Source organism: Syngnathus typhle, linkage group LG6 (genome assembly GCF_033458585.1).
Source record: "Syngnathus typhle isolate RoL2023-S1 ecotype Sweden linkage group LG6, RoL_Styp_1.0, whole genome shotgun sequence".
Classification (NCBI taxonomy): Eukaryota; Metazoa; Chordata; class Actinopteri; order Syngnathiformes; family Syngnathidae; genus Syngnathus; species Syngnathus typhle.
This window is the reverse complement of record NC_083743.1, coordinates 18733711-18760043: the sequence shown is the minus strand read 5'-3', so window position 1 is coordinate 18760043 and position 26333 is coordinate 18733711. Positions and strand designations below refer to the sequence as shown.

The following is a 26333-nucleotide window of genomic DNA, read 5'->3' as shown; positions in this document are numbered from 1 at the left end:
AGACTGATCGACTCAATGCCACGCCTCATTAATGCAGTAATTGAGGCATAAGGAGCCCCAACCAAGTGCTGTACATGAAAATGTATGTAATGTCATGTAAATATGTTTTTAGAACTCTTTTAATATTAAGTATAAGTGTACATACTATAAATATATTTTTGGAACTATTTTATTATAAAAAATATCTAACAAGGTACAATACTGTCTATGTTTTTAGAACTCTTATTTTGATATTTTTTTTTATAAAAAGGTACAAGTGTACGTACTGCAATTGTGTGGACACTCCCCGCCTTCTGGTGGCGTATGGGCAACTTCCATGCAATAATTCCTCAATTTAGAAGGTTTATTTTGAAGTTGGTATCATTTTTTTTTAATTTGGAAATAAATACACGATGTACTGAGGCTGTGTTAAGCGAACCACAATGTAGCAAGGGATTACTGTATACTCCTTCTCCCACTGGCTTTGAAAGCCTCTGTTTTCAGGATAAAGTTTTCTGTTGGCCATTGTTGGGGTTTAGCTTTGATTTGATATAAGCATTGTATACTGTACATCAACAGACCGCGGCTTGCCGTTGGTTGGCGACAATTGCATTGCATCATGGGATTTGTAGTGTGTGTTAAGTTCATCCATGGATTTGTTCAGACAGCGGTGGTTGCGTTCGGTTAGTAGAGCCGGACAGTGGAGTCACAGGTGTTAAGCGGATTCCATATCCTCGTCGCACAAGCGGCAGCGATCCGAGTCGGATTTCCCCATAAAATGGAGCCATCGACGGAGCAGGGGATGATGTCCACTATGGAAACAAATCAAATCCGTGCGATCCCCTTTCAGCTGGGCAAGTTCTTCCTCAGTGACTTTTGCGGTGTATGTCTGCAAGAGCCAGGGGTGGGAGAAAGGGGGAGGGCGATCTTCACGCTGGATGATGTGGCGTCTCGTGGCTGCATCGGAGGGGTAGGAGGTTGGCCGTCATTCGACCCTAGTTTAGCTTGCGCGTCCGCCAGGTTGTTCCCACGTAGGTGACAGTGGCCCGGGATCCACAGTAATTGGAGTCGCTGAGACGGAGGGAGAAGTGTGAGATCACCCTGGAGCCTCTGAATGGTAGGGTCTTCAGGGATGAGAATCTTACGCGGATCCGTGGATTTCCATGTTTTTTTCCGTCGGGAGTATCATTTTCGTGAATCGTGTAGATCCGTTGAGAAAATTGTTTTTGTGTTTTTTAGAGAAAAAAGACGAGGATCGTGCCAGGGAAATAGACAAGTCGAACGGGATCAGGAACTGCTTCAGATGGCCATGGCTCGAGAGCAGCGTAGCATCATCTTACAACTCGGAACACAAAGACGCTCTTAAAGCAATGCGACAGTGAGCGCCCGGCGCGCTGCGGTTGCGCGATCGGATTAAATTAAGCTCACTGCGCACTGAGGTCCACTTAAATTTTGTACATCAGGAGTTAAAAAATATTTTCTAAATTTCAGCGACGGCTCTGTGCGGTGCAGTTGCGCAGTCGGCGCCGCGCTATGGTTGCGCCTTCGGCGGTACGCTGCAGTTGCGCAATCGGACAAAAATGCGCAAATGAGACAATGCTTAAAAAAGTCTTGGAACGGACTAAAAGTGTTCCATTATTTGTGATGGGAAAAGTAGATTCGCAATTCGACCGATTCGCTTCTCGAACCTTCTTATGGAACGGATTGTGGTCGAAAACCGAGGGTTGACTGTATTATATTAACCTTGGTAGCCCACCAAGCAGGAATGTTTTTTTAACAAATCTGTTGAAATTGAGTGATGAAATTAATGGTTTTGTGGTTGCTATACTGCCAAAATCCAGGAGTTTCCAGGGAGCTTTTAGCCTGATCCCCCGGGATCAGGCTTGCCCCTTGCGGCCTCCAATGGGGGCCTGTGGGCCCTGTGGCCCCCAATAGGGGCCTGCGACCCCTGCAGCTCCCAATGGGGGCCTATGGCCCCCGGCCCACTGTGGCCCCCATTGGCGGGGTGGCCTGCGGCCCCTGGCCCCCTACGGCGAAGATCTGATTTACCTACATTCAGGATCAGCTCTTCGGCCCTAGCTCTTTGTATGCTGACTGGCATTTGCTTTAAAACTTGAGTAAAAACAGTTGGAGTGGGAGGAGGTAAAAGCCAGGGTGGTAAGGGCTGGGAAGAATATTTACAGGGAAGGTGGAGGTTAAGGGCGGTAAGACGGCGGAGTTGTTGAGCGCCAGTCTGACTTCTTTTGCAGATGCATTTTAAGGTTTTTATGAAGAAGGTGGTATCGGGGTCTGTAGGGGGCAGCTGGTTCCACGCGTCAGCTTTCAGAAGGGACTGCACTTTTAGACAGGGTGAGAGGGGTGTAAGATGAGCCTCGTGCAGGACTGCTTCGGTTGGGGTTGACCGGACATGATGGGTTATAGCGCGGGCTACTTCCATTTGGGCTGTTTCAAGGGACTTGAGGTGGGTTGCAGCCAGCCTGAGGCCCCATGCCGGTGCAGCATATTCTGCAAGGCTTTTTTGGGTGGCAATATAGGTACACCGTTCTGAGGTCGTTTGGTTGCCATCCCCACGAGGTGCCACTGAGCTTGCGGAGGAGGTTAGACCGTTTTGACATTGCTTATCTGACTTTTTTTGCGTGCTCTGTAAACGTGAGTTGTAGGTCGAAGGAAACGCCAAGGAAGGTCGGGACGGGGTTATGTTTGAGCATGGCGCAGTTTATGGAGATATTTGGTTTCCAGTTGGCCTCAGCTGAGTTCAAGCTGAAAAACGACGCCTCCCACTTGGCTGTGATAAGTTTTAAGTATGCTTTAGCACTCCACCGCCAGACTTTTTCTATCTCGGACTCCAGTCTTCTTTCCACCTCTTCTTTGTTCCTCCCTTGGCAAGCAAGAGCCAAATCGTCCGCATAGGCGCTGACAAGAGTGGCTTCATTGAACTTACCGAGGAGGTCATTAATATAGATGATGAATAGGAGGAGCGACAGGACCAAGCCTTGTGGAAGTCCTTCTTTGAAGGTTATGCTCCTTCCTGAGGTGATGTTAATATTGACTCCGGCTGTATGGTTAGTGAGCCAGGGGGCGGTCCATTTGATGAAACGAAAGGGGACCCCCATGTCTGCCATTTTTTGAAGGAGACCTGCTCTCCAGACCTGATCATACGCTTTGCTGAAGTCGAAGAATGTTGCCGTCGGAGATTAACTGCGACAGTTGAAGGGCCTGGTCCGTCGTACTCCTTCCCTTTCAAAAACCGGCCTGCCAATGACTGAGGAACCGTTTGTCTTCCAGCCACCATGCAAGACAGTTGATGATGAGCCGCTCCTTCGTTTTGCTGAGCGTAGAGGTGAGAGCGATGGGTCTGTAGTTTCCAACGTCCTGTGGTGCTTTCCTTTTTTTGAGGAAGGGTATGATGGTAATCACGCACCAAGCTTGCGGGCACCAGCTCTCTAGCTAACTGGTATTGACGATGAGGTCCAGTTCACGGAGAGGAGTTTCCGTGAGGTTTATCAGGTGGTCTGGAGCAATGCCATCAGGCCCAGCTGCCTTGGCTGCTTTGAGTTGATTTAGCGCAGCCTGTAGCTCATTGACAATGAACGGGAGCTTGAGTACTTGTCGCGGTGAACCAAGTAAGCTGCGGGTTGTCGTTCGAAGATTATGCACCACTCTTCTCCTTGGTTTGTCACTTTTGCGTCCGCTGACCGAGGCATACTCTGATAAATGCAGTGGTTTTGGTGCGGTCGCTGACATGTTCTTTATTCTTATAGACCAGTGTCTCACCAGAGTGTTGCGTTTTGTTGCCTGAGAGAGACTTTGCGAGGAACCACGTTTGTCCCGTAGATTTAGACTCGGCAATCTTGGTTTAGTGAGCATGACATGCAATTATTTTTTGCTACATCAGTTTCTTCCTTGACACGTTTCTTTTCCCGTTGTTAGTATGTAGATTTTGGCGCAGTCTATTCCTCTCGTGGACGAGGTCAGCCAAGGGGGCTCCTTCTGGCAGGTAACTTTAGCTGGTATTGCCAGAGCGGCTGCCTCCTTCATATGCTGGACTAGGAGTTGCAGCTTTACCGGGGCTGTAGCAGCAGAGGAGATCAGTGGTAGCCGGTCTAGTAGGATGGTGCTGAATTTCTTCCAGTCCGCCTTCGAAAAGTTGGGACGCATTTGTCGTTCTTGATGATCAACTTTGAGTGTTTGGTTCCATCTGATCAAAATAAGCCTGTGGTCAGACGCCATTTCGTCGATCAGTTCCCAGCACAAGTGTTCAGCCGTAATGGGCTCCGCTATCGTAAAGTCGGGAGTGCTCAGGCCTGCTCCTTGTTGGTAACAGGCAGCCCTTGTTGGTGTACCGTCTTTAAGGAGAGTTTTCTCATGGTCATCGACCCATTGGTGGCATTACACCTGGGATCTGCCTTTGCAAATTCATCCCAGGCCGTGTGGTGTGCATTGAAATCCTCGCAGATAAGGCCCTTCTCTGTAAGAAGCCGGCTCAGCCAGGAGGGGTCTTGGTGGACCTGACATTGTTCCGATGTCGCCGGGGGGATGTAAGCGTTAACATGCGTTAACATGCGGACGGGCGATGGGGATGTGCAGATGTTTGAGTTCGAGTGGACCTGAGGGAGTCGAGGGGGGAATGGAGTAGGGGATGCCGGATCCCGGGTAGATAAGAAGACTCACAGATTTTAGGACAATAAATTAGTTAAATTTTGCGCATTATACATGGTAGGAAACGGTAACCAAATATAAGCCACTCAGGCAGATGTGAACAACTCTAAAAACACAAATTCCGCCTTACATTCATATCTGAAGAGTCAGATAACATTGAACAAACTGTATGAAATACCTTAAATTTACATGAGTTTAAAATTATTTTTGCCTCATGAACATTTTGAACAGGAGTTATAAGTAATGCAAAGTTGTCTGTTATTATTAGAACTTAAAAGAAGTGAATTTTGCTCTTGTCATTTACAATATCTTTCAGAAAGTAATCGTTTGTGTCACGTCTACAGGTTCATAATATCAGCAGTATTAACATGGCCACTTCGTAATATTTAATATTAAGCAATATTTACTTTTGATTTACCTTTGACTCAGACGCGGGTGATGAATCACTGTTGTGATGCCAGTTCAGCTTGGAGTTGCTTCATTTTATCACCACGGTCACTCCCTGTTAGCATGTCGTATCTGTTAGCATGTTTAGTGTGAGAGTGTCTCTTTAGGTTGAAATAGTTAAACAAGGCAACCGTCGCTTTAGAAATTAGACAAACACAATTGCCTTGATTTTCAGTGAAGTACCATATTTTTCGGGCTATAAGTCGCATTTTTTTTCATAGGTTGGGTGGGAGGGCGACTCATATGACTTATATGTGAATTTTTTCAAAAATTCTCAAAAATTAAAAAAAAAAAGTGAAACCGCGATGTAGCAAGGGATTACTGTAATTTGAATTTCAAGTGACGTCAGCAGCGCGGCGCGGTGGTTGTTTACATAAAAGACAAAGATTCGATCATGGGATGACAAAGATGACGAAGGGCCCCACGTGCTACCGGCATCGTTAGCAGCTTTGTTTGTAAGTGACACGGAGGACGAAGAGTTTGAAGTATTTAATGATTTGGAATGACACAGAAGGTTTGAAAAACTATTATGGCTTTTACGCACGCCCGATCCTACTCTACCGTCAGGCCAGTTCTCAGCTCTTCGTTTGTGTTTGTCACGTTAGCATACCTATCGTTTACCCTGTTGTTGCTCGTTCGTGTCTATTCTTGGTGTTGGATTGTCGAACAAATTTCCCCCAAAATGCGACTTATACTCCGGAGCGACTTATATATGTTTTTTTCACGTTATTGTGCATTTTATGGCTAATGTGACCTATATTCCGGAACGACTTTTAGTCTGAAAAATATGGTATTGTAATTCCCTCTTGAAAGTGACGGCCTTCAATGTCAACTTTCCTCGTTTTCACCTTGGCAGAAATGAGCGGAGAGGGGTGGTCCTGCCACCTTTTGGTAATAGGAGGAATTACAGCTTCAAGTGTTGTGATTTTTCTTTATTCAGTTTGACAGTGCAAGCGGGCCATAAATAATACATTATAAGACCGAAGCTGCGGGCCGTATGAAATCTGACCGGGTGCCAGATTTGGCCTGCGGGCCGGACTTTGGACATGCCTTATCTAGGTCTATTCTATCTAGGTCAATCTGCCTACCTTTCATGCTTTTAGGATATGAGAGGAATCCCAATTACCTGGAGAAAACCCACACAGGCATGGGTCGAACATGAATCCAGAATCAGCTCCTTTGAATTGTAAGGCGAATGTGCTCACCGCAGATGTACTTCATTTTTAATTTTAAATCCCAATTCCAATGTACCAGTATCCCAACGTGCCAGTAACACAATGTTGCCAGGGATGCAAGGCTGCTCACAGCTCTTTTTTTTGTTTGTTTATTCATCCATATGTTTTTTTTCATCATATATAGTTTTTGACTGTTCAAACTTCAAAAGTTTGAGCGTGCCAAACAAGGAATTTGACTTCGGTAAATCACACCCTGGTGACTAACAACACTCAGACATGTGGAAAATGGCAAATATTCTCAAACATCCCCTGATCTTAAACTCCCAAAAGGGCAAGGAAAAACTCAAAACTCCAGCTAGGGGAAATGAGAAACCTTGAGAAGAGACCACAGATGGGACGGTCCCTCTTCCAGGATGACCAGGCTGCAATGGATGCAGAGAGGACACAGTACAAACAGTCCCAAACAGTATTGGTTATCCTAACCAATACCAAAAAGTCCCAAATAGAAAATGTTTTTAAAAATACTTTTTTTAAATAATAATAAATGTATTTAATAATACTATCACAATGTGTTTTTGTATAGTGCGTGCTATTTTCCTTGTTGTAAATATACATTACAAAGTGTTTTGATTCTTGGAGGAGGCAAAATTCCATTTATTTTAAAAGGTAAAGGTAATTTGAGGTGTTTTAAGTTACTAGCATGGTCACAGAATTGAACTCATCTCAAGGCACCACTGCAATGGATTCTTCTTATATAATAAGTCAATTTGACAAATGACTATTTTTTCAATATGAGGATATTCTAATTTGTTCAGATGCTCAATAAGATGCGGGATCGGTGGAACATCACCGGTGTTTGGGAAAAACTTGAAAAACAAAAAGAAGTGATAACAGAGCCTCGTGGTGGTGGCAAGAATGACTTGGATGAACTACTTCAGGCTTATTACAATGCGATTAAGTCCTGTGAGAAAAAAGGTGAGATTTCTTCTTTCCCTCAAGGTGATTTTCAACTCACATTGCTTTATATTTGAGCTGTCTTCTTAGCTTTTGGAAGCAGCAAGATACAAATTGTCATCGTCTGGTTTCTAAGCTCCAGTTCTATAAAATTATTTTCCAATCCATCCATCCATCCATCCATCTTCTTCCGCTTATCCGGGGTCGGGTCGCGGGGGCAGCAGCTTCAGGAGGGACTCCCAGACTTCCCTCTCCCCAGCCACTTCATTTAGCTCGTCCCGGGGGATCTCAAGGCGTTCCCAGGACAGCTGAGAGACATAGTCTCTCCAGCGCGTCCTGGGTTGTCCCCGAGGTCTCCTACCGGTGGGACATGCCCGGAACACCTGCCCAGGGAGGCGTCCAGGAAGCATCCTGATGAGATGCCCGAGCCACCTCATCTGGCTCCTCTCAACGTGGAGGAGTAGCGACTCTACTCCGAGTCTCTCCTGGATGACCGAACTTCTCACCCTATCTCTAAGGGAGAGCCCGGACATCCTGCGGAGAAAAATCATTTCGGCCGCTTGTATCCGGGAACTCGTTCTTTCGGTCACGACCCATAGCTCTTAGGTGAGGGTAGGAGCGTAAATCGACCGGTAAATTGAGAGCTTTGCCTTTTGGCTCAGCTCTCTCTTCACCACGCCGGACCGGTACAGAGTCCGCATTACTCCCGACGCTGCACCGATCCGCCTGTCGATCTCACGCTCCATCCTCCCCTCACTCGTGAAAAAGACCCCAAGATACTTAAACTCCTCCACTTGGGGCAGGATCTCATCCCCGATCCGGAGAGGGCATTCCACCCTTTTCCGATCGAGGACCATGGACTCGGATTTGGAGGTGCTGACCCTCATCCCGACCGCTTCACACTCGGCTGCGAATCGCTCCAGTGAGAGCTCGAGATCACGGCCTGAAGAAGTCAACAGCCCCACGTCGTCTGCAAAAAGCAGAGACGCGATGCTGAGGTCCCCAAACCGGACACCCTCAACGCCTCGGCTGCGCCTAGAAATTCTGTCCATAAAAATTATGAACAGAATCGGTGACAAAGGACAGCCTTGACGGAGTCCAACCCTCACTGGGAACGAATCCGACTTACTGCCGGAAATGCGGACCAAACTCTGGGATCGGTGATACAGGGACCGAACCGCCCTCAGTTGGCTCGGTACCCCGTACTCCCGAAGCACCCCCCACAGAACCTCCCAAGGGACACGGTCGAACGCCTTCTCCAAGTCCACAAAACACATGTGGACTGGTTGGGCGAACTCCCATGCACCCTTGAAGATCCTGCTGAGGGTGAAGAGCTGGTCCACTGTTCCACGGCCAAGACGAAAGCCACACTGTTCCTCCTGAATCCGAGGTTCAACCTCCCGACGGACCCTCCTCTCCAGCACCCCTGAATAGAACTTACCAGGGAGGCTGAGGAGTGTAATTCTCCTGTAATTGGAACACACCCTCCGGTCCCCCTTCTTAAAGAGGGGAACCACCACCCCAGTCTGCCAATCCAGAGGCACTGTCCCCGATGTCCACGCGATGTTGTAGAGACGTGTCAGCCATGACAGCCCCACAACATCCATAGGCTTTAAGAAATCCGGGCGGATTTCATCCACCCCCGGGGCCTTGCCACCGAGGAGTTTTTTAACTACCCCAGTGACTTCGACCCCAGAGATTGAAGAGTCCGCCTCAGAGTCCCCAGGCCCTGCTTCCACTATGGAAGGCGTGTAGGTGGAGTTGAGGAGGTCTTCAAAGTATTCTCCCCACCGACACACGACGTCCCGAGTCGAGGTCAGCAGCACGCCATCTCCACTGTAAACAGTGTTGACGTTGCACTGCTTCCCCCTCCTGAGACGCCGGATGGTGGACCAGAATTTCCTCTAAGCCGTCCGGAAGTCATTCTCCATGGCCTCGCCAAACTCCTCCCACGCCCGGGTTTTTGCCTCAGCAACCGCCGAAGCCGCTTGGCCATCCGGTACCTGTCAGCTGCCTCCGGAGCCCCGCAGGCCAAAAGGCCCGATACGACTCCTTCTTCAGCTTGACGGCATCCCTTACCGCCGGTGTCCACCAGCGGGTTCGGGGATTGCCGCCACGACAGGCACCAACGACCTTACGGCCACAGCTCCGGTCGGCCGCCTCCCCCGGGACGTGGGAAAAGCTCTGCCGGAGGTGGGAGTTGAAGCTCTTCCTGACAGGGGATTCCGCCAGACGTTCCCAGCAGACCCTCACAAAGCGTTTGGGTCTGCCAGGTCGGACCGGCATCTTCCCCCACCATCGGATCCAACCCACCACCAGGTGGTGATCAGTTGACAGCTCCGCCCCTCTCTTTGCCCGAGTGTCCAAAACATGCGGCCGCAAATCCGATGACACGACTACAAAGTCGATCATCGAACTGCGGCCTAGGGTGTCCTGGTGCCAAGTGCACACATAGACACCCTTATGTTTGAACATGGTGTTCATTATAGAAAATCTGTATTGAGCACAGAAGTCCAATAATAGAACACCACTCGGGTTCAGATCGGGGGGCCCGTTCCTCCCAATCACCCCCTTCCAGGTCTCACTGTCATTGCCCGAGTGAGCATTGAAGTCACCCAGTAGAACGATGGAGTCCCCAGAAGGAGCGCTCTCCAGCACTTCCTCCAGAGACTCCAAGAAGGGTGGGTACTCTGAGCTGCCGTTTGGTGCATAGACACAAACAACAGTCAGGACCCGTCCCCTCACCCGAAGGCGGAGGGAGGCTACCCTCTCGTTCACCGGGGTGAACCCCAATGTGCAGGCGCCCAGCTGGGGGGCAATAAGTATACCCACAGCTGCTCGACGCATCTCACCGTGGGCAACTCCAAAGTGGAAAAGAGTCCAGCCCCTCTCGAGAGGGCTTGTACCGGAACCCAAACTGTGCGTGGAGGCAAGTCCGACTATATCTAGTCGGAACTTTTCTGCCTCGCACACCAGCTCGGGCTCCTTCCCAGCCTGAGAGGTGACATTCCATGTCCCAAGAGCTAGCTTCTGCAGCCGGGGATCAGACCGCCAAGGTCCCTGCCTTTGGCCGCCGCCCAGCTTGCACTGCACCCGACCCTTTTGGCCCCTCCCACAGGTGGTGAGCCCATGGGAAGGGGGACCCACATTTCCTTTTCAGGCTGTGCCCGGCCGGGCCCCATGGGCAAAGGCCCGGCCACCAGACGCTCGCCTTCGAGCCCCACCTCCAGGCCTGGCTCCAGAGGGGGGCCCCGGTGACCCGCGTCCGGGCGAGGGAAATCTGTGTTCATAAATCTTTTTCATCATAAGGGGCTTTTTGAGCCCTGCTTTGTCTGGCCCCTCACCTAGGACCCGTTTGCCATGGGTGACCCTACCAGGGGCATGAAGCCTCAGACAACATGTCTCCTAGGATCATAGGGGCACACAAACCCCTCCACCACGATAAGGTGACGACTCATTTTCCAACTCACTCAGTTTAAAGTGGAAGTCAACCGAAAGACTAGTTGGACTGTGCAGTTAACCTAGGCAAAACAACGTTTTCTGATTAATGTTTCGTTGGTCGACTTGCTAGCGACTGAAAATGACATCTTAATTTTCAGGTCTAATGTCACAACCAATACGGCTCACCAGTTTTCTCAAGCTTAGTCGTAATTGGTTGTGACCCAACAGTCAACAGCAAGTGGCAAAATCAGAATACCAAGTTTAGAGTAGTAGACATACCGCAGTCTCCTATATTGCGAATGATTTTTTGCGGGTGACTTCCCCTTTTTGAGTGCAGCTCCAAATCATTTTAAATTCCTTTCATTGTACTCTATACCAGTGGTCTCCAACCCCCGGGCTGTAGACCGGTACCGGTCCGTGGATCCTTTGGTACCAGACCGCACAAGAAAGTCTAAATAACTTATTATTTCCATTTTATTTATCTGAGTCTGAATGATCTTCCATTTTGAAAAATTGACTGGATTCTCTCCTACACCTGCTGGTGCTAAAAAGATTGGGGGTCGCTGCTCTATACCCTTCCCTCGTGGTGCAAATTTTCACTCCCGGTTTTGTTCCCATAGATGGTGCTTTGTTCATGGCTGTGTGTCGGGGAAAGGTGAGTGAAGGACTGGACTTCACAGATGACAATGCCAGAGCAGTGATCACTATTGGAATCCCATTCCCAAATATTAAAAATCTCCAGGTAGGTAGTAGGTGATGAACTGTTGCTGTTAATCTATGATACCAGCTCATTGGCCTAGTGGTAGAGTGTTCGCCCTGAGACTGGAAGGTTGTGGGTTCAAACCCCGGCCGGGTCATACCTAAGACTATAAAAATGGGACCCATTGCCTCCCTGCTTGGCACTCAGCATTAAGGGTTGGAATTGGGCGGTTAGATCACCAAATGATTCCCGAGCGCAGCACCGCTGCTGCTCACTGCTCCCCGCTCCCCCAGGGGATGGATCAAAATCACACGGGGATGGGTTAAATGCAGAGGACAAATTTCACCACACCCACGTGTGTGTGACGATCATTGGGACTTTAACTTTAACTTAACTTTCAAAGTAACACCGCAAAAGATTCAATTTTTGTTGATTATTGCGGTGCCTATGGACAAAAAACGGTAGTGTTTTCATGAAGATGACCACATTTCCTGAGTGCCAGCGCGCAGTGTCGTGAAATCCTGAGCTCTCACTCACCTGGAGTTGAACTGAAAAAAATTTTTTTTCTACATAGAGCAGTGTATAAATTTTAAGTTTGTCAAAACTGTACACTTGTCTTTGTTGTTTTAACAGTACTGCATGATGAAGGATCTCCAAATTATTTTTGTCAACTTTTTGTGTTTAAATTGCCGACGTTCCTTTGTTTATTTCTGAGTTCCTTTTATAAATCTACAGTCTCCTCAAACATTTGTTGTAGACAGTAACCATTTGGGATTCACTTCAAATTATACATAATCAATATTTTATCTTTTATTTCCAGATTTACCTCTAGCCTCGAGTAGCTGGGGGGTTTGCAAAACAAAAGACAACGTGGAACTAACTTGACTATTAGTTAGTAGGAATAATGTGATAAAATAGCAGTTTATTTTTTAAACGAATGCCTATGTTCCTTGCTCACTCAAGCAGACACATCTCAATGAGTCACAATGATGTCACTTCATTTCAGAAACATATAAAAGCCCCAGGAACCTCAGTGATGCCGCAAACTGCCACAGGGAGAGACATGTAGCTCAAAATTCACCTCCCATTCAACCACCACCTCCAAAGTCCAGTTTAAAATAGTATTTAAGATGTCCTTTGCTGAGAGCCATGGCTTATAAAGGTCAAATATATTTTTCAGGATGAACAGGTTTCAGGAATAGAAGCCAAGGCAAGCAAGTGATCCCTTGACATTTTAACTAATCGCTTCTAGCTTGTTGTTTCTTGCACATTTTTGAGATTTGCTCCAAGCCAGAATTGGCTTTTTCACATATGTTACCTGTCATGTTAGATTGGCAATGACAGGGTGCAGGTCAGGTTTGTTAGAAGCCCAAATGCTACAATGGGTTAGGATTGGATTTAGATGACAAAATCCCCCTGGGCTACTGGCATTTTGTGCAGAAGCTGTCTCATGCGGTTTATGGCGGACAATCACTTTTTTTTGGCATGATCAGATAGATAGACAGACAGACAGACAGACAGACAGAGACGGACAGATGGATAGATGGATAGATGGGACAGACGGGAAAGGACAGATTCTGTTTCTCAGCAGTATTCATACTGCAAAGTGGGTACCGTATTTTTCGGACTATAAGTCGCGTTTTTTTTCATAGTTTTGGGGGGGGTACCTATACTGAGGAGCGAATTTTCAATATTAAAAAAATAAATAAAGTGAAACCACGATAAACGAAACACGATGTAGCAAGGGATTACTGTAATTTGAATTTCAAGTGACGTCAGTGGCGCGGCGCGGCGGTTGTTTCCATAAAGGACAAAGGATTCAATCACGGGACGACGAAGATGACGAAGGGTCCCACGCATTACCGGCATCATTAGCGGCTTTGTTTGTAAGTGACACGGAGAACGAAGAGTTAAAAGGATTTAATGAAAAATTATGGCTTTTACGCACGCCCGGACCTACTCTACGGAGCTCTCTTTCACCTCAGTGGATGGAAGTCGGGGGCCGGTGCTCGGCCGGGTGGCTGTCCGAGGACGGTGAATGGGGCTCGGACACTGCTCCTACGCAAGCCCGGTCCTACTCTACGTAGGTCCCAGCCTCTTCCGTGGCTGGAAGTGACACCTCCGGGGATGACTGTCCACGCCACCACACGCCTGAAAGTCCACGCCGGTGCTATGGGCCGTGTGGCGGTGAACTATTTATTATAGTTATTTGATATATTTTATTTCGTGTAGCAACTTGTATATGTTTTTATCATTGCAGTTCAGTAGTTGTTGGCTCGTTGAGCTCTTGTTTTGTTAAATAAAGAGCCGTTTACCAAACCCACATCTTTCCTGGTACTTTGTTAACGCTAGAATATAGTTATATATTAGATCTGTGGAATAACGACGAGGCTGACGTCAGGGGCGTGCGTGCGGCGTTGTTGACAAAGGACGAGGAATTTGATCGATGTATTTAATGATTTGGAGTGATATGATATTATTTGATGTAGTATACTTTATATATCGTTATATGGGTCTGTGGAATATTTAGAACTGCAACTCACGACGTCAGTGGCGCGGCATATACGCAGCATCGTTTACATAAAGGACGATCGATGGATTTAATGAATTGGAGTGACAGATAGTTTTGTAAACGGAGCGACTTTTAGTCCGAAAAATACGGTATATAAAAGACTGAGCGCAACTCAAGAGACTTCTAGTGTTCCACTGTGTATTAATAATGATGGTGATTTTGTGTTTTTCCACAAGCACATACCGTGTTTTTCCATGCATAATGCGCCCCCGTGCATAATACGCACCCTAAAAATGGCATGTCGATGCTGGAAAAAAGCCTGTACCCATGTATAATACGCACCCAAATTTTGACTCTTACCTAAGTCCGTAAACATAAAATGATTTCAGAAAAAAGATCATCTTTGTGAACAACCGGATGTTATTCTGCCGGTCAGTATCACTGCGCATGCGCTAGCAAACTCGATAGCGAATAAATGTTTCGGATTTGTGGAGGGTACATTGTGACAGCAAACGAGCAGGTGATTTCAAAGTGTTGTGAAATAAAATATTACCTGTAATACGCATTTAGGTAGAGAACTGAACTTTCGCTCTTTATATAGCTGACGTGTCTTGCGCTTCCGTTCTGCGCATCTGTAATGGCGGCCTCCGTATGATATCCGGTTTGCGATGGAGATTAAAAAACAAACAATATTTGACAATAACACACCATCAAGGATTGCACCATCGCATCAAACGATGTGTCGTCAATTATGAATTTCACTGACTAAGTGTGTTGGGCAGGATGGCTGAATCAAAGTCAAAGTCAGCTTTATTGTCAATCTCTTCACATGTCAAGACACACAAAGAACGTTTTCTCTATCCCACGGTGACGAGACATATTACACGATAGACATACAAGTAAACGACACAATATAAAAACAAGAAGGCACAAACAATAAATAATAAGAGTGATGAATAAATAATAAATAACAGATAACACAATAAATAAGAGGAGCAAAACGGAGCCAGTGTGCATACAGCAGACAGTAAGCACAGCGCAAAAGTACAGGATGCTACGCAGAAAGGGGAAGCGAGTTCAGGATCCTAACAGCCTGGAGTATGAAGCTGTTGTTGAGTCTGGTGGTGCGGGAGTGCAGGCTTCTGTACCTCTTCCCAGAGGGCAGAAGCTCAAACAAAGAGTGAGCGGGGTGACTCACATCACTCACAATCGTGGTCGTCTCGCGGGTGAGAAGGGAGGTGTAAATGTCCTTCAAGGAGGGGAGCGAAGCACCAATAATCTTACCAGCCGTGTTCACTATGCGCTGAAGGGCCTTCAAGTTGTAGTCAGTGCAGCCGCCACCCCAAACAGCAATACAGCTGGAGAGGACACTCTCAATGGTGCCGCGGTAAAATGTAGTCATGACGGCCGGAGGAGCGCTCGCTCGCCTGAGTTTCCGCAGGAAGTACAGACGGCGCTGGGCTTTCTTTGCCAGTGATGCGGTGTTGGTGGACCAGGAGAGATCCTCACTGATGTGCACCCCCAGGAACTTGGCGCTGCTCACTCTCTCCACCACAGCACCGTCGATGGTCAGCGGCAGGTGTTGGGTGTGACCCTTCCAGAAGTCCACAACAATCTCCTTGGTCTTGTCGACGTTCAGCAGGAGGTTGTTGTCCCTGCACCACGTGGTCAGAAGGTCAACCTCCAGCCTGTATTGAGTCTCGTCTCCCTTGGTGATGAGACCCACTAGAGTCGTGTCGTCACCAAACTTCACTATGCGGTTGTCGCTGTAGGTTGCAGTGCAGTCATGCGTCAGGAGGGTGAAGAGCAGCGGACTGAGCACGCAGCCTTGGGGGGCCCCCGTGCTCAGCGTGATGCTGGCGGAGATTTTGTCGCCAACACGTACCACCTGTGGCCTCTGACAGAGGAAGTCCAGTAGCCAGTTGCAGAGGTAGGTACTGAGGCCCAGCGTGTCAAGTTTGCTGATGAGGCGTTGTGGCACAATGGTGTTGAAAGCAGAACTGAAGTCCACAAACAGCAATCTCACATACGAGTCCCTTCTCTCCAGGTGGGTGAGGGCTGAGTGGAGGGCAGAGCAGATGGCATCCTCAGAGGACCGTTTGGCTCAGTACGCAAACTGGAAGGGGTCAATGGTGGGGGGGAGAATGGATCGGATGTGTTCCAAGACAAGCCGCTCAAAGCACTTCATGATGATGGGCGTAAGTGCCACGGGGCGGTAGTCATTGAAGCAGGACGGAGCAGGTTTCTTCGGCACAGGTATGATGGTGGCAGCTTTGAATTACGACGGGACAATGGCCTGCTGCAGGGAAGTGTTAAAGATGTCCGTGAAGACATCCGTCAGCTCACCAGCGCAGTCCTTCAGCGCACGACCCGGGATGTTGTCAGGGCCCGCCGCCTTACGGATGTTGATAGCGGCAAGCGCCCTCCTCACGCTGTCGGCGGAGAGGCACAGGGGCAGCTCGTGTGAAGGGGGAGTGGCCTTCAGCGGGCAAGTGCTGTTCTGAGCGTCGAAGCGAGCAAAGAAGCGGTTAGTTTAGTTTAGTTTATTGTTTAGCACATATTATTATAGCAATAACAGTGCAAGGAGGGAGACGAAGCCTAGGGCTTGTAAAGAGCTCCACTCCAGTACAAACAAAGTGCAAAAACAAACAAAGCAAACAAAGTGCTGTGTCGTCAAATGTCATTCAAGTGTTTAAAAAAAAAAACATATATACATATATATACACATATACATATATATACATACATACCCACATATATACATACATACCCATATACACATATACACACACACATACACCTACATACATATATATACATACATACACACACACACACACACACACACACCTACATATATATACACATATACATACACACATTAACCTACATATACATGCATACACACACACAAGTAACCAAATAAAAGCATAACAAGCTATATATTAATTCGTCATATTTATACATGCATACATACTACGAATGTGTATGCATATATACATAAACAAATACACTATACAAAATGAGAAACAAGAGAACAAAATAGTCACATAGCGATGTTGAAACAATCAAAGAGACACCAGGTAGGAGTAGCTTAGAGGGGACAGAAGAAACTGCAAGCAGAAAATAACAAAAACAAGGAAGAATCAGAGTATAAATTGTGGTTTAAGTTGATGTTCTTAATATGAATCAGCTTAGTGCGGTGGAGTAATTATGGTACTGGTAGGATCATGAGTAGAGAAGGTGGTCTTTCAGCTGCTTTCTAAAAGCAGCCTGTGAAGATATGGATCGGATGTGGATTGGTAGCTCATTCCAGAGTGAGGGCCCTCTAAAGGAGATATTATATTGATGGCGTGATGTTCGACAGGAAGGTGGGTGGAGATTGTCCCTCTGTCTTGTTGGATAAGAATGAAGATCAGATACAAATGTGAAGAAATTATAAAAGGTGGCTGGAAGACAGTGTTTCCTATATATATATTTATGGATGAGTAGACTGGTTTGATGAATGTTTACTTTATCAATTGGCAATAGTGAATAATTTTTAAACAGCGGTGCCGTTGGTTCATATCAATTCGAGAAAGAGATCATTCTTAGGAACTTCTTTTGTATGATGAGTAATTTGTTGAGGTATGTTGGATATGTGGCTGTCCAGACTGTGTTGCAGTAATTAAGAAAAGGAAACAGGAAGCTATAATACAGAGTGAGATGAGCAGAAGGATGGACCAAGGGACAAACTTTTCGTAAAATACCTAGCATTTTCATGGATCTTTTGCAAACCAAATCAATGTGTTCAGACCAGTTTAATTGTTTGTCTACTATAACTCCTAAGAATTTGGTGCTAGCAACTTGATGGATTTCGTTATTGTTTATGTAAATTTTGGTCTGTTCTTTGGGGTAAGATTTATTTATATTGCAGAAGATCATGAAGTTACATTTTTTTATATTGAGTGACAACTTATTTATTTTGAACCATTTTGTAACAGCGTGCAATTCAGTATTTACACTTGCAATGAGGAAATTAAAATCATCGTGGGTGGCAATAAGATTAGTATCGTCCGCAAATAACAAAGGGAGAAAATTTGAACAAGACATGGAGAAATCATTTATGTACACCAAAAATAATAGAGGACCCAATATTGAGCCCTGCGGGACCCCAGATAGTATTTTTGATCTGTTCGAAGAACAACCATTTATATATACATATTGTTCTCTGTTAGCGAGATAGTTTGTGAACCATTTCAGGGCAGAATTGTTCACTCCATATCTCTCTAGCTTAGCGATAAGGATCTTATGGTCGACGGTATCAAATGCTTTACTTAAATCTAGGAAGACACCAAGAGCGAAATTCTTATTGTCAAGAGCTGTTGAGATATGGTTGACAAGCTGAAGCAGTGCATGCTCAGTAGAGAATTTTTTGCGGAAACCATATTGATGTTTATAGAGAATATTGTTTGTTTCTAGGTGCTTTGCCAATCTTGAATAAACCATTTTTTCTAGAATCTTGGAAAAGCATGGAAGAATGGATATAGGTCGATAATTACCATATTCATTTGTCTCACCAGCTTTGAAAATAGGAATGACTTTCGCAATTTTTAGTTCTTGGGGTACAATGCCAAACTTTAATGATAAGGAGAAAATGTGTGTCAGTGGAATTTTTATTGAATGAATGATTTTCTTAATAAGTATGCTTCTGATCTCGTCATGGCCAGGGGCCGTGTTTTTTAAGCTCATGACGATGCTGTAAACTTCCTCAACACTAGGGGGGTCAAGAATAGAGAGTGAAGGAAACTGCCCTGTAATTAGGCAACAGGGGCTTGTATCAGAGGTTGAGAAGCTAGATGCCAATGTAGCGCCAACATTTATAAAGAAATCATTGAAGCCATTAGAAATATCTATTGGGTTAGAATGGGCTCCATTCTTCCCCAACATCTCACTTGGGGTAGATGTGTTGTTTTGATGTCACCAGAGGCTTGTGTAAATTTATCAGCATAGTAAGTTTGTTTGGTTTTCCTTAATAATACTGTAAAATTATTTTTATATTTCTTGTATGTTTCTATATTTATAGGGGTGGGATTTGCAATAGATTTTCTATATAGTTTATTCTTTTTACGTGAGGATTTTTTAAGTTCATTCGTTATCCAAGGTTTCCCCTTAGAGTTATTTTTGCGACTAGAAATTAAAGGAAATGAGGACTCTAATGCATTTGTGAGTATTGTTTGAAAGGAGTGATAGGCTTTGTTGACATCTTGCAAGAGAATAACCTCATTCCATGATACAGAACTGATGATAGATACAAAGGATACCATGTTTTCCTCAGTAATTTCATTTGATCACCAATATGACTTTTGATTTTCGGACCACTATCACTGTGGATGAAATGGAAGACAGGAAGATGATCAGATACATCACAGATCAACAGGCCAGATGTTATCTTGTAGTCTAGAGAATTAAATAAAATGTTGTCAATGAGAGTGGCCGTTGAGCTTGTGATCCTGGAGGGTTTGTTAATAAGAGGGAAAAAGTTACTGGAATATAATATATTGAGGAAGTCTGCTGTATGTGACTGCTTAGTTTCAAGCAAATTAATATTATAGTCACTGTTAGGGTGTTGCTCACTCTAACTTATTTTGCAGGAACCACACTGGAGTCAAGTTAGTCATTTTAGGCACCTGCAGGCGGAGAGTTCACTCGTCGCTGTGCTCACAGCGATGGTCGAATGAAGTCTGACTCAGGCCTCGTCAGGCGCTTATTTATTGAGAGAAACAAAGTGGGGTTGAAAGTGGGGGTTTGGGAACACACAGGTTGGGTGAAGACGGTCCCCTGCTGATCAAAGCATAGCAGGGGACCTTTTACGACGTTCTGTAAACAAAGCAACTTTGATTGCTTCCTCTGCTGCTAGTCAATAAGTTGAAATGATCTTAGCACTTTGGTAAACTAATTTTGTCTAGACAGGACAAACTAGTTAAATTATTACAGGTTATATTCCAACATAATCATACGATGAAGATATTCTGCAAACCCTAACAGTCACCAAGTAGGACACATAATTTGTTTTCTTTGTTTATGATTTCTAGAGTAGAGTCGAGGGCTTCATTGAAGGTAATTTTATCAGAATCTGGTGGTCTATATATACATCCAATTATCACGTTTTTGTTGTTTGTAAGTGAGCAAGATGAGAGTTCTATAAACACAGATTCTGCTACAGTCATATCAAAGTTAACACTTAGATCCTTTCTGGGTGAGAATTTGAAGTTGTCAATTACATACAGTGAGACTCCTCCACCTTGCTTGTTTGGTCTGCAAGAGTGTATAGGAATGTAGTGAGAGAGAGGGTAGCTAGATGTATTATCAGAGTCAGAGTCAGCTTTATTGTCAATTCCTTCATGCCAAGACACACAAAGAAATCGAAATTACGTTTCCTCCATCCCACGGTGACGAGACACAGTACACGAGTAACATACAAGTAAACAACGGGGGAGAGAGTTCAGGACGCCAAAAGCCTGAAGATCACAAACTTCGCCAGAGGCGAGCAGTGCTTGCATCCCACCACAGAGTCCCGGCACCATTCGTCACGGATGTAGACACGCATTCCACCTCCTCGCGATGTTCCCCCTCGTACAATGGCCCGGTCCGCCCGATAGCACGCTAGCCGCTCCAGATGCACAGCAGTTACGCACTGTCCGTTTCATAGATCTCAGCAGGCATGTTGATGCCCAGCGATCGAACGTTCGCCCGAAGAAAGGAAGGCACGGCCGGTCGAGCTGGGTTGGCCGCCAGCCTGGCCCGGACGCCCCCGCTCTCGCTTCAGGACGGAGCAGACCGAGCGCCTTTAATGTCCCTGCTTCAAAGTCCAGATCGCCACAAAACTCGCTTCCGCCGATGTCGAGCTGAACCAGCCCGCTGTACTTGTAGCACAACCCGGTGCGACGAGACGAACACACAAAACTGTCGGACAAACCCACATTAAACAACAAAACAAAACACCGTTCGGGACAGAGAGAGGCCGCTGCGTGTGCACGCGCCGCCATCAGTAAGAGCTATTACTGAAAAGGAATGTGTTAAGGTTGATAAATAGGTTTTTAGACCATCATGATTTTTAGAGATACTTCGTATATTGAAGTGGACAGTGGAGAATTCATTTGTTTGGCAGTGGCCAGGAGGAGTATTGCACAATTTGTTAAACATTTCTTCAGAAAAATATTCACATGACAATTTAACAGATTTTAGGGGAGTATACCGTTTTTTTCCGTGTATAGTGCGCCCCCATGTATAGTACGCACCCCTAAAAATGGCATGCTGATGCTGGAAAAAAGCTTGTACCCATGTATAATACGCACCCAATTTTTATGAATTTTTAAAAAAAAAATTTTTTTTTTTTTTTTTTTTGAAGTCCCAATGAACGTCACACACGCAGGGAGGCAATGGGTCCCATTTTTATAGTCTTTGGTATGGTCTTAACTAGGCTGGATGTATTTTTTTTTGTTGGCGTTGATTTCTCCGACTGCCCGTAAACGCACCACCGCGCACGGGAAAGAGGCGGCTCTGTATGGGAGAGACGTTGAAGAGGAATAAAAACACCCTTGGAAACCAAAACTTGCCCCTCGTCGTGACTCGGAGCCGCAACAAATGTTTCGGGTTTGTGTAGGGTACATTGTGAGACAGCAAACGAGCAGGTGATCGAGCAAGCCTTGTCTGATACGAGAGCATTGCGGTCGCATGGAGCGTGTTTGAAGTGAACAGCAGAGAAGAAAGGAACAAGGCAAAGTGTTGTGAAATAAAATGTACAGAACGGATGCGCAAGACACGTCAGCTATATAAAGAGCGAGAGTTGTTTTCTTCCTATTAGTTTCAATTCACAGTTTAATTAGCAGTTTCAATCAGCAAATAACAAAATGCGTATTACAGGTAATATTTTATTTCACAACACTTTGCCTTGTTCCTTTGGTCTCTGCTGTTCATCCTAAAACACAAAGGCGCTCTTTAAGCAATGCGACAGTGAGCGCCCGGCGCGCTGCGGTTGCGCGACCGCACCAAATTAAGCTCCCTGCGCAGTGCGCACTGAGGTCCACTTAAATTTTAGAAAGTACATCAGGACTTTAAAAATATCTTCTAAATTTCAGCGACGGCTCTGTCTGACGGTTCGGTCGGCGGCGCGCTACGGTTGAGCGTTCTCTCTCGCGCTCTCTCTCTCTCGCTCTCTCTCGCTCTCTCTCACTCTCGCACACACGCAAACCGGATATCATACGGAGGCCGCCATTACAGATGCGCAGACGGATGCGCAAGACACGTCAGCTATATAAAGAGCGAGAGTTCAGTTCTCTACCTAAATCCGTATTACAGGTAATATTTTATTTCACAACTTTTTGCCTTGTTCCTTTCGTCTCTGCTGTTCATTTCAAACACGGTCCATGCGACCGCAATGCTCTCGTATCAGACAAGGCTTGCTCGATCACCTGCTCGTTTGCTGTCTCACAATGTACCCTACACAAATCCGAAACATTTGTTGCGGCTCCGAGTCACGACGAGGGGCAAGTTTTGGTTTCCAAGGGTGTTTTTATTCCTCTTCAACGTCTCTCCCATACAGAGCCGCCTCTTTCCCGTGCGCGGTGGTGCGTTTACGGGCAGTCGGAGAAATCAACGCCAACAAAAGAAATTACATCCAGCCTAGTTAAGACCATACCAAAGACTATAAAAATGGGACCCATTGCCTCCCTGCGTGTGTGACGATCATTGGGACTTAAAAAAAAAAAATTAAAAAAAAAAAATTTAAAAAAAAAAAAAAACATTTTTTTTTTTGTACCCATGTATAATGCGCACCCCAGATTTTAGGACAATAAATTAGTTAAATTTTGCGCACTATACACGGAAAAAACGGTAATTAGTATCTGGGTTAAAGAAGGACTCATAGATACCAGCATTAACATTCTCTAGATCAAATGACTTAAGTAATAAAGAGTCTAGATTTGGTGGGACAGAAATTCCTGCATTTGCGAGAATGTCACTAGATGGCATGAAGGGTGTGAGAGAACTGTCTACCTGAGATGGATGTCCTCCCTGCCAGTCTCTGTTTGCCATATTGTACTCCGCTGTAATCCACCATTCTCGTCCGGAGGGTCCATAGGTACCAGTTAATGGTCATCAATTCAGCCATTGTAGATGTTAGGTTCCCCCACCACCAGGCCATATTTCTTCAGTTCCTCCAGTTCACTCACAACGAGAGTTTTGACATCTTCTGGTGTTGCTCCGTTCGTTTTAATCCATACCTTGCAATTTCTGACCCACATTGCGAGAATCTTGTTTTCCTTCTTCAGTTTGCGTGCGTTCCAGGCTATCTCAGCATTCTTCTTAGTGAGGTGCTCATTTAGGTAAACACCCGTTCCCTGTAGTTTCCTCCCTTGCTTCAGAAGATGCACTTTGTTTCCTATTGATGAATCGAATGATAATTTTTGGAGCATCTTTTGGTCGTTTTTGATTTCTTGGGAGTGTGTGACAAGCGGTAATGTTTCCTTTCTGGAGTTCCATATGCCTACTCTTGAAGAACTGTACTACCTGATTTTCGAGCGTTGACAGTTCGTCCAAAGGAGAGTCATCTGTCGAGAGATCCGGAGGACCCGCCGCCCTGGCATAGGAGCAGTGTGATGTTTTAAGACCAGAGATTATGAGGTCTTCTTGTCGGGAATACTGCTCCAGAGCATCAACTCTCCGTTCAAGCGACAGGATTTTTTCATCTTTCTCCTTGGACGCTTTCTTAAGCTCCGTTAGTTCAGACGTTAGCTAGAGCAGGGTGGCTTGCTGCTCTAAGAGTGTGGTAATGTCTTGCCTTATCAAGTCAATAGATGATTTAAGTTCATCGTAGCCCTCATTTTTTTTGGATGGCGGCATAGCGTAAAGTTTGTAAATGTAGACCAGCTAGCCGTTTTAGCTGATTTCCTTGTTAGCGAATACATTTCATTCGATTGTTTTTTAAACAATTTAGTTGTATTGTGTGTGTGTGTGTGCATGCGTGCAGGCAATGTTCGAAATGTACATGTACTTACCCACCGTTAAAAGCTTTAGTTATATCGTTTGCACCAAAATGCACGCCAAAGAAATGCGTTTTGGTGATCGTTGAAAGACGCTAACTGCTACTTTCCGTTAGTGTGCAGGTCCGTCCGTGTGCCTTTCCTGGAAGAGTTTTCCAGTCAGGTTAAGGTCATTGAGCAGACGGACGTCCCCTTCACAGCTCTGCGGTGCGGGCTTGTAGTCTGTGATGGTCTGAATGCCCTGCCAAAGGCTCCGTGCGTCCCTGCTGTCCTTCAAGTGGGCGGTAATTTTGCAAGAGAACGCCCTCTTTGCCTCTTTGATGCCCCGGGACAGGTCGGCCCTCGCAGTCCTCAAGCCAGCCTCATCCCCCGCTCTAAAGGCTTTGTCCCTGGCCCTCAGCAGCCTGAAGACAGCCCCCGTCAGCCATGGCTTCCTGTTAGCCCGAGTGACGATGGATTTTGAGTGAGTCACATCATCAATGCACTTCCTGATGTAGAAGGAAACAGAGTCAGTATACTCCTCAATGTCTGTCCGATCGTCGCAAGTGGCAGCCCTCCTAAACATGTCCCAGTCAGTAGAGCCAAAGCAGTCACGAAGCGCATTAGAGGCACCCTCAGGCCACACCCGTACCCGCTTTCGAACCGGCCTGGATGCTCTCACCATTTGTCTGTATGCGGGCAAAAGCATAACAGTGATATGGTCAGAAAGGCCAAGATGGGGGAGGGGAGCGGCTTTGAAAACTCCTTAATGCGAAGAGTAGATAAGGTCCAGGAAGCCGTCGCCATGCGTAGGAGAATTTACATGCTGGTGAAGCCTCGGAAAAACAGACTTCAGATTAACATGATTAAAATCCCCAGCGAAGATGGTGAAACCGTCAGGGTGCGCTTTCTGTTGATCACTGACAGCCTGGTACAGTTCACTAAGAGCCGCGATCCTGTCGCCTTCGATGTTGGAAAGCGGGAAGTAAACCGCGACCAGCAGAATCGCGGTAAATTCCCTTGGCAGGTAAAAAGGACGGCACTTAATGATCACAAACTCTGCCAGTGGCGAGCAGTGCTTGCATACCACTACAGAGTCCCGGCACCATTCGTCACGGATGTAGACGCATATTCCACCTCCACGAGATTTTCCCCCTTGTACAATGGCCCGATCCGCCCGATAGCACGCTAGCCGCTCCAGATGTACGGCAGAGTCCGGAATGTTGACGGTCAACCAAGTCTCAGTGAACACGAGCACACAGCAGTCCCGCACTGTCCGGTTTGTAGATCGCAGCAAGCGAATGTAATCCATTTTGTTGTCCAGCGATCGAACATTCGCCAGAAGAATGGAAGGCACGGCCGGGCGAGCAGGGTTGGCCGCCAGCCTGGCCCGGACGGCCCCGCGCTTGCCCCTCTTCAGCCTCCTCGCACACCGCTTTCGACGCTTCCCAACCGGGGGAGGAATAGCAGACGAGCCCGGCGACGCTTCAGAACGTAGCAGTCCGAGCTCCTTTGACGTCCCCGCATCAAAGTCCAGAACTCGACAAAACTCGCTTTCGCCGATGTCAAGCAGAACCTGCCTGCCGTACTTGTAGCACGACTCAGTACGACGAGACGAACAAAAAAAAATGCCGGACAAACACTCATTAGACGGACAAAACACCGTTTGGGCGGGACAGAGAGAGGTCGCTGCGTATGCACGCGCCGCCATCTTGATCCTACTTGTACCCAAGCATAATGCGCACCCCAGATTTTAGGACAATAAATTACCGTTGTTTTCCGTGTATAACGCGCAATATTTAACTAATTTATTGTCCTAAAATCTGGGGTGCGCATTATACATGGGTACAATTTTTTTTTAATTAATAAAAAAAAAAAAAATTGAAGAAAATCATGGGACAACAAAACCAACAACAGGACTGACGGACAAAGACGTGGAACAAAAAGACAGGGTGACATTACCAAAGACAGGAACAGAACCCAAACAGACATCAAGACAGTAACACATTTAATGATCCGACGGTGAGCGAGTGGCAGACAGGACTTAAATACAAAACACATTACATTGATTGAGGTGACACAGGAAGGGAGGGGCGACGCGAACAGAAACTATGGCAACCTAGACACATAGCAAAACTGGGGACGAGACATGACAAATCTCCCTCGAAATAAAACTTGAAATCACCTTTCTTCTTGTTTGTTGTCAATCGCGCATCGCATTCAACCATCCTGCCCAACACACTTAGTCAGTAAAATTCATAATTGACGACACATCGTTTGATGCGATGGTGCAATCCTTGATGGTGTGTTATTGTCAAATATTGTTTGTTTTTTAATCTCCATCGCAAACCGGATATCATACGGAGGCCGCCATTACAGATGCGCAGAACGGATGCACAAGACACGTCAGCTATATAAAGAGCAAGACTTCAGTTCTCTCCCTATTAGTTTCAATTCACAGTTTA

The 26333-nt window shown here is 46.2% G+C and overlaps 1 protein-coding gene across 5 annotated transcripts in view; it reads left to right on the top strand.

Moving 5' to 3' along the window:
• The window catches only part of brip1 (BRCA1 interacting helicase 1), a 189684-nt gene that overhangs the window by 111220 nt on the left and 52131 nt on the right, over nucleotides 1-26333 (top strand). For 4 of the 5 annotated variants that reach the window (XM_061280150.1, XM_061280153.1, XM_061280149.1 and 1 more), the window contains 2 exons: nucleotides 7076-7235; nucleotides 11276-11397. The exons of the other annotated variant lie outside the window; for it this stretch is intronic. In XM_061280150.1, coding sequence (XP_061136134.1) covers nucleotides 7076-7235; nucleotides 11276-11397 — 282 coding nt within the window. The remainder of the gene's footprint in view (nucleotides 1-7075; nucleotides 7236-11275; nucleotides 11398-26333) is intronic. 5 annotated transcript variants of the gene reach the window in all.